Source organism: Lasiodiplodia theobromae (genome assembly GCF_012971845.1).
Source record: "Lasiodiplodia theobromae strain AM2As chromosome Unknown scaffold_60, whole genome shotgun sequence".
Lineage (NCBI taxonomy): Eukaryota > Fungi > Ascomycota > Dothideomycetes > Botryosphaeriales > Botryosphaeriaceae > Lasiodiplodia > Lasiodiplodia theobromae.
This window is the reverse complement of record NW_023336542.1, coordinates 88205-104340: the sequence shown is the minus strand read 5'-3', so window position 1 is coordinate 104340 and position 16136 is coordinate 88205. Positions and strand designations below refer to the sequence as shown.

The 16136-nt window shown below is 50.1% G+C and overlaps 4 protein-coding genes across 4 annotated transcripts; 1 reads left to right on the top strand and 3 right to left on the bottom strand.

Moving 5' to 3' along the window:
• Positions 1–401: 401 nt before the first annotated feature.
• LTHEOB_12270 (MFS allantoate transporter) lies at positions 402–2496 on the bottom strand (the record flags this gene model as incomplete). Its single annotated transcript, XM_035509119.1, has 9 exons — positions 402–1013; positions 1106–1424; positions 1494–1524; positions 1622–1690; positions 1764–1865; positions 1932–1969; positions 2031–2091; positions 2146–2221; positions 2275–2496. 9 exons carry the CDS (start codon positions 2494–2496, stop codon positions 402–404), a joined length of 1530 nt encoding a protein of 509 aa, XP_035364775.1.
• A 3001-nt stretch (positions 2497–5497) lies between these two features.
• LTHEOB_12269 (uncharacterized protein) lies at positions 5498–6712 on the bottom strand (the record flags this gene model as incomplete). Its single annotated transcript, XM_035509117.1, has 1 exon — positions 5498–6712. The coding sequence occupies one exon, from the start codon at positions 6710–6712 to the stop codon at positions 5498–5500; it is 1215 nt and encodes a 404-aa protein (XP_035364774.1).
• A 1308-nt stretch (positions 6713–8020) lies between these two features.
• LTHEOB_12268 (Kinesin light chain) lies at positions 8021–8743 on the bottom strand (the record flags this gene model as incomplete). Its single annotated transcript, XM_035509116.1, has 1 exon — positions 8021–8743. The coding sequence occupies one exon, from the start codon at positions 8741–8743 to the stop codon at positions 8021–8023; it is 723 nt and encodes a 240-aa protein (XP_035364773.1).
• Positions 8744–13032: 4289 nt separating this feature from the next.
• Positions 13033–14945, top strand: LTHEOB_12267 (Het domain protein; the record flags this gene model as incomplete). Its single annotated transcript, XM_035509115.1, has 2 exons — positions 13033–14829; positions 14883–14945. The coding sequence occupies 2 exons, from the start codon at positions 13033–13035 to the stop codon at positions 14943–14945; spliced, it is 1860 nt and encodes a 619-aa protein (XP_035364772.1).
• Between the last annotated feature and the right edge of the window lie 1191 nt (positions 14946–16136).

Genomic DNA, 16136 nt, shown 5'->3' with positions numbered 1-16136 from the left:
CTGGTACGAAGGATCGCCTCAGAACCCCAGGAACCTGGTTGAAGGGTCGTCCAGTTCGCATTTGGATCTACGTTTTAGTGCGTGGTTCCTGGCGGGTGCAAGTGCTTGCGCTATCTCGGCTGCACGCAAGCGGAACCAGGAAATCGTTCCCGCTGGCTCCCTACGCTACGGAGATTTTCTTTGAGGCTCTGAGAGACGTTCTAGTACTCGGATTTTGGCGAATAGGCGTCGAGTGGTCACGTTCTCGGGAGAAAATGCATGTATGTTGATGACATCAATGATCGCGCGTTCCTTTTTTTGCCTACCAAACGCAGCCCTTTTTTGAATATTTATCCGTACTCCTCTTTTTCTCCCTTTCTCTCATATTACAGGGCTCAAAACTTGGCTTCGCTGAAATCACTCTACAAAATGTACCTGAACCCCTTATTCTCCAACTCGGTCATATCCCGCATACCCGCCTCGACGGCCTCCTTCTCCCTCTCCTCCTCGCTCATACCGGCCTGCTCGCGGTCGCGCTTCTTGTTGACGCTCCACATGTAGATGTACAGCACAACAACAGAAAGCAACTTCACGATGTAACCAACCAGCATAGCAATATAAGCCGAGTGGTACCCAGGAGCCTCGTTATCCTTGAACGTCTGCGGGCCGATGATGTTGCCGATGCAGTACCCCGTGAAGATCATGGCGCCCGTCAGCTGCTTCTTGGTGTAGCCGCTGATGTTGGAGCTGATCATGGTCAGCGACATGCTGAAGCCCAACCCCTGGAAGTAGCAGAGCCACAGCGCCACCAGCCGGCCCCACTTGTTCGTCGAGGGCAGCCCGACGAGCAGCGCCGAGCCGATGATGCAGATGCTGTTGGCGACGATCATCGTGATGCACCGCGAGTTCGGCCAGTAGGTGCAGATGAAGCCGCCGGAGAGGAGAGCCGCGAATTGCACGAAGCCGCCGGGGATCTGCAGGTATTGCGTGCCGAGCGTGTCGAAGCCGAAGGATTTGACGATGAGGGAGGTGAACTGTGTGGGGTATGTCAGTAAGTGGGGAACGTGGTACGACTTGACGGAAGGGGGGATTGAAAAAAAAAAAAAAAAAAGAGGGAAATACTCACGCTCGTCAAGGCCGAATTGGGCACCTGGGCGCCGATGGCCATGATGAACAGGATCCACGTCTTGGGGTCGCGCAGGAAAGCGATGGCCTGGTCCTTCTTGAAGGCCGTGTTCTTGACGCCCTGGCGGTTGGCGGCCACGCGCTCGACGGCCACGGCGCGCTCACGCTCGGTCAGGAACTTGGCCGTCGACGGCAGGTCCGGCAGCACGAGCAGCGACACGACGCCCCACGCCACCGAGCACGCCCCGAAGATGATGAAGACGTACATCCACCGCGCCAGCGAGCCCGACGTGATGTGTCCGATGGCATAGCCGATGAGACTGCAAAGAGGCGGGGTTAGCTATCAATTCTTTCCTGTTTTGGGAATGGAGTGCGGAGCTTTGACTTACCCGCCGAACATGGTGGCGATACCGTTCGTGCCTGGTGATTAGGAGATCGAATTAGCATGCTTTGATCTGGGAGGCCTGAGGATCCACCTTTGAGCGGTGGTGGTGGGGAAATGGGAAGTTTGCCGTACAGTAGTAGGCCTCCAGGCGCAGGGGCTGCTCCGCCGACGTGTACCACATGCCCATCATCAGAACGAAGCCTAGACGCAGATCCGTTAGTCTCTCTTCTCCTGCAGCGGGGAAGTGGGAACGGAGAAGGACGCGCGTGCATACCGGGATTGACGGCGGCCTCAAGGGCGCCCAGGAGGAAGCGGTTCACCGCTATGCCGCCAAAGTTGTGGCATGCCGGGGTGGTTATCAGGACGATGCCCCATGCTGATGAGAAGATTTTCGGTCAGCGCTCAGCTGCAAGGCAGGGGATCTTAGTGGAGAAAGTCTCACCGATGGTGGTCAAGCTCAGGAATTTGGCGATTGGGAATCTAGATTGAAGTCAGTACGCGTAGGCAGTGGGGTTGCAGAATGGGTCGAGGTCGCGCATACCGTTGCATGAGGTACCCGGACGGATACTGCGTCGCAAGGTAACCAAAGTAAAAAATGGAGCCTGAACAGGGTCAGCGTGAGGTTGCAGATGCATGATGGAAAGTGAAGTCTGTACCGAGCCATGAGTATTGACTGCCGTTGATGTGGGTACCGGCCTTGAAACCGTAGACACTGGCGTAGTTGATGCCATTCTGCATAAACGGTCAGTACTGTGGACACACATAAGGCTAGCGTGGCTACTGACCTTGTCGAGGTACTGCAGCATGTAGGTGACAAACAGGACGGGCACGATGCGAAAGTCGATCTTGCGGAGCACTGCTTTTGCCTCGGCCTCGGTATACTGCAGGTCCTTGTTCTTCTTGTAAATCTCATAGCTGTCGTCCACTGCAGTGTCGCTTGTGGAGGAACCACCAGAGGCCACGGCCGACTCGATGTCGTACACGGGCTGCTTGTCGTCGGTCGTCATTGTTTCTGCTGCCACTGGGGGGAACCGCTCGATCGGAACTTGCAGCACAAGAAACAAACTGGAGAAGAGAGGGACTCAGTCACGGCAGGAACAGGAAGGAAGTGGTGAGCACGGCGGCGGGTTTTGTCGCGCCCATCCTGTCAACTTCTTGATGGCGTGCTTGCCACGGCCGCGTCTGCGCTCTGGCTGGTGGAGGCTCCTACGTGCAAATGGCTCCGACGCCCTGCCGACACCGATAGCCACGAGGCTGCCCGCACTTCAATCCTATTGTGGCCGCCCAGACGCCTACATTTGCCGGACGCATCCCACGCGACCGACGGGTACGAGCCGCGGGTGCAGGTCTCCGCGGAAGGGGGCATGGGGCAGCTGCAGAAACGCTTGGATTATGACGGGCGCGGCGCGTGGGCAAGCAAAAACCAAGACGTTTGATTGGTGTTGGCGGAGGCTTGATGGCCATGCTGCCCTGCCGCGCCGCGATCACGACATTCGCGTCTCAATCACGACATGCGCCTGGCGACTCTCTTTTCCGAACGTTGCATCCGACGCACGCAGCAAAAGGTGAAATCCGCCATCTTACGTGCGGGCGCCTCACCCGGAGAGAAGATATTCCAAGCCTTGGGAAGGGTTTTGGCGGTCGGCTTGTGAACTTGGCGCCGTGTTTGAAGGCGCATTTGCCGCCGTCGGGTTGCTATCGTCGGCAATTTCCTAGGACGATGCTCATTAATGCCCGCTAACCAGTAGCGGGGACGCCGCGCTCCCTGTAGAGGGTTATCATTGTGTAAAAAGTATATGCGCTGCGTTCACCTTCAGCAACGTCCGCCACGACAAGTAAACAATCCGTCCATGATGCCATTGGCCCGCGGATCCTCCCAACGGGCTCTTCCGGCACCAATCCGGTTCCTGGCATCCGAGATTGGTCCATGGATTTCGATCAAGTCTCGTCTTGGGCGCGAGCTCCACAGATGTGAGGGCGGGCTCGTGTGGCGGTGACGATCTTTGGTGGTGGTGAGGACGCTTAACGCCGCGAAAAGCGGTTCGGACTTTCACGACTCGTGCAATTCACTAAGTTATAAGTCAATGAGTCGGGTCCACCTCTCAACAGGCTCAAACAAGCGTGAATTTATTTTTTTCGGTCGTGTTGTAGGCATTTGAAGCTATCATCCGGATGTAAATGTAACATTAATAATTATACATTCTTGTCCGGACGATGACTTCAAGTACCCCAATATGTTAGATTATATCAGGAAGAGAGAAAAAAAAGCACCATACACAAGCTGAAGGATAGTCACGGCCGTGTTCTAAGCGTAGTAGGCATTGGCCGAGGGAATACATTCCAGTTTCCGGCAGAGCGAAGAGACGAAGAATCAATTCGACCAGATACCAGCACTGGCTGACGTGGCGTTTGATGATGGGTAGATAGATGAGGATTGGTGGTTCCGTGGCTGGAGCAGGGCAGTTGGTAACTTCTTTGCTTTCCAGAAATGGCCCTTTCGGCAAGAACACAGTCATATGAAGGTGCTTTCTTAGGTAGCTTTCTTAGCAATAAAAATCTATTCTTCTTTTCTTCTACGAGTCGAAGCCTCACTGACGGCGCTCTTTGCCGTTTTCTTCCTCCTTCTTAGTACTCTATTGCTTCTACTGATCGTTGACTAAAGCTGCCGTGAAAAGCAAAACCTCCGCAGGGTCCTCTTCAGGCAAAGATAACTAGAAGCTATAGCAATTAGAAGCCTAGATGGTATAATCTATCTACTGCTGTCTCTATAAGTATTTCTTCAGAGTGGAGAAGTGTAATGCGGTCAAAGAACTGTTGCAAGGACACCTGCTCAGCCTTCCCACCCCCGCTGCCTTGGCTTACTGTTTTCTTTCTCTGTGTAGAAACTGTAATCTTGTTGCATCGTAAGCTGCGCTCTGTATATTCGAGATTGAAGGTGGTTAATGTGCCAAAACCCACAAAAAGAACCGCAGTCTAAGTTATATAATGCATGATTAATTGCTTTATGACTGTATTTTGAATGCTTTCTCCACAGGCTTACTTTAGAGCCGATGCGAGAAATCCTACCAGCGCACTTGAAAAGCATTCAACAGGTGATCATAGTATAAGTTTCACCATTTTCAAGAGCTCTCTAATTGTAGGTAAGAAGTTTAGCTTGAAGATCATATTAGACAATCTATCACGTCATTTTATCTAGCAACTTGGCCTATAGACTTGCGATGGAGATCGAATGCCTTTTACTCGACAATTGTATGCACACTGGCCCAGGAACTTCACACAAAAGGAAATCCATGCGAAAATGTGGAACCCATGGACAGGCCCGTCATTGTTACTATGAGCAATAGCGAAAGAGGATTATAAGCCTACAACCGATACACATACTGCGACAAGTAGGATACGGGGCTGATGATCTAGATGCGGGCATGCTCGAGAATTCTCCGTGCTTGAATGAATAGTTTGACAAGCAAGAAGCTACCGAGGGAGTCGGCAGCTTAGGAAACTGGAGCTTCTACGAATTTATTACTTAGGGCATTATAAATAATGTCCTCAATTTCACTGACGCTAGCAACCATTGTCAAATACAAATAGAATTAAGCGAATAATCCCAACGTCTTGTAGACGTCTAGTACATCTTTCAATAATTCTGCATAGGATTCATATAAACAAGCACCACCAAAGCTATCAGACTGTTTACACAAATTTCCTTAAATCAACGTAAAGCGCAACTGGGAAATCAATCTAAAATAATAGGCAGACCCGGGCTACGGAAGAAAAGGCTGTGAGAGCTGAGAACGCGTATTTAGTTCGTTATCTGAATGGCCGTAAAAGTTGAGATCCCTATTATATCATCCACACTGTAAAGCTTCTGAAGGCTTCGAAGAAATAAAGTGGGGAAAAGAAGTCACAGCAGTACATTTTCGTCAAGATGTAAAATACCGGCTCCCAGTCATAAGTGTGATACCCGAACAGTGCCAAATATACAGCATGACTCAATGCCAGCATTGTTCATCATGCTAACCCGGGTGAAACTTGATAGATCATGTCATCTGGGTCTGTTTCCTCGTAGCTTCTGTCACGTCTTTCAGTACTTCTCATGACTTGCTCCGATACTGAACTGGCTATTCTACTGTCCATATCGGTCGGTGGATATTTCGAGACGCTATGAAGCCCCTCATCTGTACTCATGGAGTCTGGCGTCAGTGGGCGCGGTTTTTCAAAGTCCCAACGACTTCGTGGGGAGCCTCGTCTTTCGACTTCTCTCATTCGCATCTCGTCGTAATCATGCCTGTCACCTTGCCACCACTTCATCTCGTCTCCCGTCAGTTCGCCGGGAAAGAAGTCTTTCAACAAAGGCTTGATGAGATCAAATCGGCGAACAGTGTTACTCTCCTCATCATTCTCGAGCTTCACTTCGAGATCCATTAGCGCATCCATGGCCTTGTAGCCGTAGATCACCTCCTTGAACAGGAGTGATATTGGTTGTCCTTCAGGATTGATGCTGACGCCGGCAACGAAAGCATTCTGGAACATGCCCATGGCGCCGATGACGAGCAGATACCAAGTATTCGATTGAATGCCGGCGACCAAGATTAATAAGCCCAGCCAGCAAAGTGCGAGGAAAGCGCAAATGATGCGAGTAAGCCAGAAGTCCACTGGAAGACCACTGAAGGTTATGACTCGTGTGCTGGTCTTATCACTGTGTTTGAAGATACCCCAACGCTCCCACGGACGCGTTCCACGAGGACCTTCAGCCGCAGCAAGACGCTCAAGGTCCATCCCTGAACCGGTTCCTCGCACAATAATGATGTCCTTCGACCCGTTGCCGGCAGTTATGGCAATCGTTTTGTCGGATTCCAGTGTTGTTGGGAATTTCTCGGCTTTCCATTGAGGGAGCAATCCCATGGTCGTGGCTAGCACGGTGCCAGCTGTCGTAACCAATAGAGAACTCCAGTCCCCGTGTAGGACCAAGGGGATAACAGCAATTGCGAGTTGAAGAAGAGCCACAGTCAGGTGAACTGGCCTGATAATGTTTTTGGGGATGTGCGACGATGGGTCGTATATGGCGATTCGCAAGGCTCTGCTTTTCTCATGCTTGCCTTTCAGCCTTTTCGTCATGAAAGCCTCATTGTCGCGCATCAGGCGTCCGATTAACCAGCTCTTGTTTTCCCTGTAGTATCCGTTGCTCAGATTGATAACCTTGCAAGCATAGTCCGGCGTTGGCATAAGGCGCCCATCTCCAAGGAGATTGACAAGAGAGATGAAGGAGTAAGAAACCCATCCAAAGCTGAAGCAAACAGGGGCAGGGCCGGATCCCGACACCTGTGCCATGGCCTTCTGCACAATGTCACCGCCGATAATCAGCAGAACAGACAAAATATCACTTGGATTACGGAACTGTGCCCCTAGCTCCGTCGTCGTCGGGCTAAACGTAAACATCCCATTCGTTGACCGTCGTGCACTGGGAAACGCAGGCTGAGGCGCATGGTATGGAGCCATTCTTTTAAATACAGCCTTTTGAAAGGAGTAGATGAAGAGACTGAAGAAAGGGGCGCCTCGTCGTGAATCCCTGGAGTATACGTTCAGACCGGTTGAGTTTGGATCGTGAGGCTGAACAACCTGGGTGAGCCGGGAATCCGCCTGAGGGCCGAGCACGAAGCAGCCCCCCACCCCCCCGGCAGGCATCAACAAATATCAGGCAAACGTCAGCCAACAGAAGGCAACGGGTCATGCATTCCGTCAGACTTGCGCATTATCGTTCTGAAGATATCGCCGATGCACTTTTTGTCAGCGAGTGAGCTGGATTGATGGCTTGCAAGCCCCCTTGTCTTACATGGTGTGTTCTAGCCCCGTATCATCCCCACTCTCGAGCCTCGTTGCATTTAGCGCTCGGTTATGCATGCAGTTCCATTCTTCGTTCGCTACGTATGAGATAGAGGCAAAATGCGATTCGAAGCCACACACGTAGAGAGGCTTAAAGGAGACGAACATTGATTCTCACGCATATAAATTTTTCAGACCAAAATTGGCTCAATGGTTCCACTACTAATCGGTACCCTAGTGACGCTCCGAGCGGGTCGAATGCTGACATGCAGATTCGACAGCGTGGAGATCTTTTATTGGATACGGGTATCCGGATGCATGACGCGCATCGGTACGCAATAGTGCCACACCCGCAGTAATACGTTCAGCCAATAATACAATCGGAAAAGAAAAAGAAAAGAAAATAAGAAACAGGAAGCCCGGAACGGCGCGTGGAAGCAGAGAGCCTCGTGGTTGGGGGGCCTAGGTGCAGGGGATTAAGCCACATGGCCTTTTTTACGTAGTATCAAGCGAAGTGGCGTAAAGTTCAGCGTGGCGATGGTGTGCAGGAATTCCAGCTGAAATGCAGGATGGGCGGGGCAAAATCCACATCGGCTTAGCCTCATATGATCCATCATCATGTGAATTGAGACAAGAAGTATCGTACACAGGTTAGAGATACTGAAGAAATTTCTGGGCCTAAGGCGACAAAAACAAATAGAAGACTAACATCTATAGTGTTTGATCAGACGTCGCACAACCAGAATCTCGTCGCGGGCCGCGATTCGGGGTATTCCGCACTTGTGCTCCCATTGTCCTTTCATCAGAACCCTTCTTCCATTCCTGGAGCTTTGCATCCATAGCTTTGCTCTCGATGTGATCTTTTCCAACCAGTTTCTCCATATTTTCAAGTGCTTTGTTCAGTTGCTTCTCCGCCTTCGGATCTTTTCCTCGCTTTTTAAGGATGAGTGCCAGGTTGAATCTGGATGTTATGGTCTCCCGATTCAGTTCTCCATACGACTTATCCCTTTTCAGAATATTCTTAACCTGGCGTTGAAGCTTTTCTGCCTCGGCATACTTTCCCCTTTCCACGTAGAGAGATGCTTTGTTGGACTTGATGATCATGTGAAAAGGGTCTGCGTTCGAAGAGGTAGCTGTGCATCTGTTCTCCAGTTCCTCATCAATCCTACAATATTCCTGTTCTGCAAGCTCGAGCCGATTCAACTTTTGATAGATGAAGGCAAGATCATTTCTAGTAGCAAGATGGTTGCTCCTACCCGTGGATTCAATGACAAGTTGCTTCTGAAGCTCCAGGGCCTTTTCGTGCTCCCCAAGCTCGAGTAAGACGTTTGCCAAATTGCCTTTGATGGAGAGTATGTCGAAAGCCGGAAAACTGTTTGGACGCTTGCTGATGGTATCATGAGCGTGCGTCAAGTGCATAGCGGCCTCTTCCATTTTGCCTACGCACCAGAGGATTGGAGCCAGCTGTAGCCTGCTTCTCAGGACATCCGGATGAGACCTTTCGAAAGCCTGAAGCCGAGCTTCTAGGGCTTTAGTTTCAAGTCGGCGAGCATCCTCCCATGCTCCAACACTGGCGTAACTCAAAGAAAGCTCATGTTGCATCGTGGCAATTTCTGGATGTGAGTTCCCGTTTCCGGAACGTCGTCGCATCAGAATTGCGTGCAAATTCTCCAGGAGCTTTTTGTCGACCTTTTCCTCTTCATCACGTTCTATGAGATATTTTTCAAAGAGCGTTGACAGAGAATCCGCATGATCCTTTCCAAGAGCACTATTATAGAACTTGGTGGCTTTTTCAAGGTGGGCTTTTGCGATCTTGAAGAGTTGACGAGAAGACAACTTGGATCTCACACTAGAGTCCCGATCTCTTGAATCTTCCTCAGCTTTATAGCGGCTTGCGAGCTTTCTCGCCACAGATCCTATAGTTCTTTCAACCGTAGCGATGCTCAATGAGTGATCGTCTTGCTCCATAGTTCCCTCCAGGTAGTAGTTCACGTCCTGAACTCGTTTTTCGGCTTCTGAGAATTTACCTGCGTTGTAGCACGCGCTAGCAAGCCGACTTTTGCTGACGAGGGTAGTGGGGTGGTGTTGACCAAAAATCTTTTCGCACTTGTCATGAACGCTCTTCTGGAACTTCTCCGCGGTGATTGTCTTCCCAAGCAATGCGAGCAAGTAGGCAAGATCCACCTCGCTTTCGATTGTTTGCGGGTGAAGTTCGCCAATTGAAGCCCTGTTACGGACCACAAGCCCTTCCGCAATCTCATGTGCTTCTCTCCATCTGCCCTGGCTAAGGTATATCTTAACCAATATCCCAATGAGGTCCAGGGTAATGTAGTGTTCAGAACCGAGATGGTCCGCCATGCACCTCAGAGCATTCTTGCATGTTGCCTCAGCCTCTTTGAAATCCTCTCGGAGTAGAAGAAGCCTCGAATGAAGTCCAGAGGCTCTTAGAGTAACCACATGACTTGGGCCCCATATCGCCCTCATGTTTTGAAGGACCTCTACATTCTTGGAGAGTGCCTCTTCAACTCGCCCAAGCTCTGTAAAGATCCTAACAAGTCGAAATTTGCTATCTAGCAGGTTCTTGGCTGTATTCTCAATTTGACCTTCCAGGTGCGCTGACCGTTTGCCAGTGTCTTTGTGAACGAGGCCGGGCTCTTCAGACACCACTGGAGCCTTTAACTTGGAGGTACGTCCATTGTCCTCTTGTTGTTGGCAATGACATGTCCGGCTGCCAACTAGTCTTTGCTGTTCAGTACACTGTAGGTTGTGCTGGTCGCCCTTCGAAGAACGATGAAATTCTGACTGCTGGGTTTGCAACACTTTTTCCCACTCAGATACCGCTTTGGAAGCAATCAGCTCCGCATTCCTGCTCTCACCCAGCAGCAATTTGAGAGAAGCTAGACAACCATAGTTCAAGACCATTTGAGTTGTGTCGCTTGAAGATTGCTGTTGGGTGTCTTTGTAAGTCGCGTTGATGGTTTCCAAACATTCGACAACTTCTCTGTAAGCTTTGGCAGAAGTGCAGCACATACTTCGACATTGAGCTAGCACAGATCGAAGGTTTAGCTGGCCTGGACCCGCCGATATGCTGTTCAATGTTCGCCAAGCTTGCTCAAACTGACCAAGACGGATGTATGTGCTCGCAATGGAAATCTCAATGTTATCCTGACGGTGACGGGAGATCTCATTTGAAAGCCGCTGTCGAGCCTTCTGATACCAATGCAGAGCAGATTCGAGATCCCATTTGTCAAAATAGACTCTAGCAATCCTCTCTTCCTCCATGGTGGCATGACTTCGTTCTTCCTTTGGCAATGGAATTGGAGAGCTTGATGAAGAATATGGTTTAGGTCGCGGGCCGTGTCTTTGATCATCCTTCTGGAATTCCTCAGGAATGGCGAAAATTGCGGATACCCGACCTGACTGTTGTGCCTGAGAATGGTCCTGAGCTTGTGTATGACGAATTTCGGGCTGCCATTGCATGCTGAATCCTCCGGGAGCCGTTGCTGTTCTCCTGATTCGAAATTTCAGTGAAGAATTAGGAGGAGGGTCTGTCTTAACCCTTTGTGGGGCTTGCAGCGGCTCATTGTGTTCGAAGGCTGAGTTGACAAGTGTCAGAACCTCGCTCCTGATGCTCAAGAACCTTCTCAGTGTAGTTTCTTCAGGCCCAGAAGACACGGAACTGAGCTTTCGAACCATCTGGATAATGGTTAACTCAGCCCTTTTCTTCATAAACTGTACTGTTCTTACCGGCTTGCCACTTGGGAATATATCCTTCTCAAGGATGGATTCGAATTTGCCTGTAATTTCACCCAACGGTCCGTCGGATGCGTTGGATAATGGCGCGAAAAGGACACCGACTGTGTTGGACAAGACATCTCTTACTCTCTCTGAGATGCTATTGCTCTTCACTGATCCTCCAGCTAATGCTAGCTCAAGGGTCCAGGCTGCATCTCCACAGCCAAGAAGTACAAGTCGACAAGACTCCTACAGTTTTATTTGATCAGAAGCGCAAGGCATAGAATAGAATATGGGGTCTTAAATCGAACCTGTTCAGTCACAACATGGACAAGTCCACGTATGAGTCGCTCGGCCATGATTTCACGTTCACAGTGACGAGTATTTCCTTCGATGGCCAGAGCTACCTTGAAAGACACCACATCTACTTGGCGTGTTGTCTCAGTTCGCGACAAATCCTTCTCGATACAGGCTTTGATGTTTTTGAGGCCTTTTTGATCCAAGTCGTGGACGATTATCCAGAGTCTGTAATGGTCAGTCGATCAATTCAAGTGATGGAAATAAGCGGGAATACCTTTTGAGCTCTCTTGTGCGGCGAAGAGGAGAGTATTTCCCATGATGAAGAGTCTGAGCTGTGAGCGGTGGAACCCCGTTCCGCGACCGCAAAGCGTCCAAAAAGGGCCAAGTAGAATTTGAGCTCTTAAGATCAACCGTTTCAGTATCTATGACCCACTTCTAGAAGCTGGGAGCTTGAAACTCACCTTTTGGGGCATATTGAAGCAGCAGAGATAGGATCGGAGCCGAGGCTGTAGTGGACTGTGGCAGGGCGAGGGAAAAGTGGGCGAGAAGCGAGGGGTATATGCAAATCGGGGCCTGCTTCCAGCTGACCGATCTGGTGCAGCTTTCACTTAGTTTGATTGGTGGAGTTACACGTCAGCCGAGTAACCCTGCATCAGCTGCAGCTTTGTGGCGCTTTGCATGTGGAGCTGAACGGAAGGCAAGGACAACGCGCTCGAATTTCGAATCCGTGCGCTGTGTCCACTGTCGTATGCGCAGTAATCAAAAATCCCTGTCATAGTGTATGAGCCACCGTGTCAGCCTCGCAACCAACAGCTGCTCTTCTCAGCCTCGTGCGAGATATGTCGCCAGTCGGTGTCATTTAAAAAGGAGGCAAACCATTAATGCTCACCTGCGAACTCAGCCGCAGCATCCGGAGTTGCCTAGCATTTACGAAACACGTTAGCCTCGACAGCAAACCCGCCCCGTGTAGCTGGGCCCCACGATTGGTTGAAAATTCTTTCCTCGCCTCAAGACCGGTCAGCACCTCCCTCATGGATCACTTGGGCTTGAAGCTACTTAGCAACCTCGATAAAATACCTTACCTAGACGGCTGCCGATATAACCCCCGCGTTGGATTTCATGCTTTCCCTGAGGAAGTTGGTTGGAAAGTCAATGAAAATCATGGCTGCGAAGCTGCGAAAGGTGTTCATGATGACTTCGAGGATTTCCTGCAGGCTTGGCTCTTCTTTGGTCTACTACACACCGTTTTGGTGGACTCAGACACGAGTATAGACGTATACGACAAATTCATCAGCGATGGAGGATGGATATCCACGAAAGATCTTGAACACAGCCTTGAAAGGTGGAGGCATCATGAGGAAGAGCAGTGGGAGAAATCACAACGTGACCAACGCATCAGAGAAGCGTATAGCATGCGAATGGTCCGAATTCAGATGGCACTCAACCGCGCGAGAGGAGTTTTGAGGCGCTATTGCTCGTTCGACGGCCCCGATCCCACTAGGAACGAATACCCCTGCCCTAATGGAGAGCAAAAGTCGTTTGACTTAGTATCGGTCTCATTGATTGTCTTGGGTGAGACACTGTCGCATGCAAAAGTCAAGATCGTGGAACAGATTGGGTTCAAGATTCGGGGCTGGCATGATGAAATTGCTGAAGGCTGGGGCACGAGCAGATACATAAAAAAGAAAATGGAGGCTGAATGGTGCCCCAAGACTCTACATGTTCTGGAAGGCCAGTTTCGCGGCAACACAACCGGTTTGCTTGCTGCATACTCCTTGCAGCCTTTCCTTGGCCAGGACCATAGAGACTGCACAAAGGAGGATTGTCAACTCACTACCGTGGGTGGCGCCAACGAATACAAGGTTCGGCATCATCTTACTTGCAAATGGACAAGCGGACCCGACTGTGGATGGGCGGGTACTGAGTCTCAAGCTTTAGGGGCCATAATCAGGCGTGGCGCTATACCCCTTCTGGTCTTGCAGCAGCAAAGTGGTGATCCAACGTCCAGAATCACCGTGAGACTTACGGATAACCTCGAGTGCAAGGAGTACGCAACCATATCTCACGTCTGGTCGGACGGTTACGGCAATCCAAAGGATAACAAGCTTCGTCAATGCCAACTCAAGTTCTTGAAACTCGCACTGGATAGTGTTGACAGGGGTCGGAACAAAAGCAAAAAGATTGCATTCTGGATGGATACCCTTGCTATCCCGGTTGAGAAAGACTTCAAGGAAGAACGGAAGATTGCGATCGGAAGGATCCACGAGATCTTTGTTCGATCCCGTTACACCATTGTTATCGACCAGGGTCTCTGTCAAGAAATGAGCGGCGAGAAATACCACGAGATAGCGATGAGAATCCTGGCCAGTGGATGGATGCGTCGCTTGTGGACTCTTCAAGAGGCATATCTGAGCGAAAGAATCTTCTTCAAGTTCAAGGATGAAAAGGCCCTCGATTTGGAAGATCTGGAGGCAATGTACCCTTCTGCCAACGACACATTGAATTCGTGTATACCTGCTATAGCGCGAAGCTACTTTCACAGTCTGCTTGGAACGGCAAGAAGGGCTCGGATTCACGATATGACTCCCAAGGAGGGATTGAGTTTGATTGCCTCGGTTTGGAAAGCTACACAATGGAGGACCACGACACACAAGCAACACGAAGTGCTAGCTCTGGCAACACTTTTCGATCTCAACACCGGCAGATCGGACGATGCAGAATCCCTCAACCAAGCGTTCATAGTCGGGGAAACAAATAGCCAGTCTTTGGATGAAAATATGTGTACTCTGCTCAGGCTGTTGGAGGAAGTTTATCCGGGATCCATTCCAGCTGGGATTATATTCCTTCCTGGAAAAAGGTTATCGAAAAAGGGTTATGGGTGGGCTCCAAGAACGTGGACATCAGGTCAGACCGTGGATTACCCCGACCCTCTGACTATCGACACGCCAACCACCAGATTCATTCCTGGCCAGGGGCTCTACGTTGAGTTTCCCGGTTTCTTGTTGCATTCATCTCCGGAGACCAACCCAATCACTCAGATGAGTGTAAACGTGTTTCTCCGCTTTCCTGTCGATAGCACGCTTACGGAGTGGTACGAGATCAAGTCCGCCGCCGATGAAGAAGAGATGGGGAATGGGCCGAAGGACCTGAATGCCAGAAACAGTTCGGCTTCGCGAGGTTATGCCATCATACTCCCGCGTCAACGTCCCCGAGATGTTGATGAGATCGCATTGTTGGTTGAGACTAGACCACCGGTCATTCAGCGTTCGTTTGACAACAAGAAGGAGACTCAAATATTCCATGTCTCCGTCGTCTTCAGAATCTGGATTAAACGGGTGATGAAAGTTGACGAAGATGACATCAACAAGTTTTACCCTAGGCCCAGTATCCGAGCAGACGAAGATGGCGAAGATGTCATTAGTAGGCAGATCTTTGGTGAGGCTTTAGATCATGGTCAGAAATGGTGCGTGGATCAGGACCACTATGTAAGTACTCCATCGGAGGATTCAACTTCAGATTCCTCTACTCTGGAAGACAGGAATGTGGTAACAAAAGATCTGAACTCATTGATGGGTCCTACCACTGCGAAGAAAATGAGTGATGGCTCTGACAGAGCAAGTACACGGTCGGGGTCTTCAGTGTTCGGTGGGTTTTTCAGAAGATCGGCAACGAACAAATTTTAGTTTGCTTCGACGGTTGAAGCACAACTCTTTTAAAGCTTTTTGGATTTCTTTGACAACAATCACTTAGTACAGTGGAGCACTACACAACAGTATGTCGGATCACCGGAATAATTTTTTCTTGATTTGTATTTGATTTCATGTTGCAGACTCCAGCAGCTTAGTGGAATATATATATGGAAGTTATCGATCATGAAACACGACATACCCCAATTTATGCACTCGAAAAAGGGGAGGGAAAAAAAAAAAACTCCATTCGCCAGAAAGGGCATATAACACAGGCAGCGCAACCTATTCTCAGAACCTTCTACTCTATTAATAATTTTCTACTGATGCCCGTAAATTTGCTTTAATTAATGAACATGTACGCGTTCATTATCCCTTCCTTCCACCTCCCTAACACCGGTGATTGCTCCAAACTCCCACTATCAGACTCCAGCCGAGAGTGAAACTCGTACTCCCACTAGCTTTTAAAACCGTCCACCATAAACGCATTTCCATCGGCATCCACAACGGCTGGACCGGGCTCAAGCCTATCTCGAACACGAGCCTGGCGCTAGTAAACTCATCCACAACGTCAAGTGTCCAGACGCCCGTGCTAGACACCTGTCTAGCACGCGTTTGGCAGAACTGCTGCGAATGAGGCACCCGGAAGGCGCCGGAGAGCGCCGATCTGGAAGACGTAGTAAAGCAGGTCGAGCCGGTCCTGCTCGGCCGTGGCTTGGGTGAAAGGCATGCGCCCGCGCGGGAGCTGTTGTAATGTCGCTCACTCCCGTACGCGTAGTTGCCCGCAGTGGGGCCGAATGTCGACGGTGTTGAGGGCGTCGGTCTCTGCGGTGGGGATGTCTCGGGTGTTGACGTTTGCGTTCGATTTTGGGATTCGGTAGGTTTGTGGAAAGTGAGCTTCTGGGAACAACAAAGAGGAATATTGCAGCCGAAGGCTAGCTTGAATTAATTTTTCGCACATTTCATAGGCAGTTGAAGCTATCGTCCGGACGAAAATGTCGAATTTAACAATTATATATTCACATCCGGACAGTAGCTTCAACTGCCTACATAAGTCGAATAATTTTGCAAATATTGTGGAAAGAATCATCTCTCTTCCAAAGCCC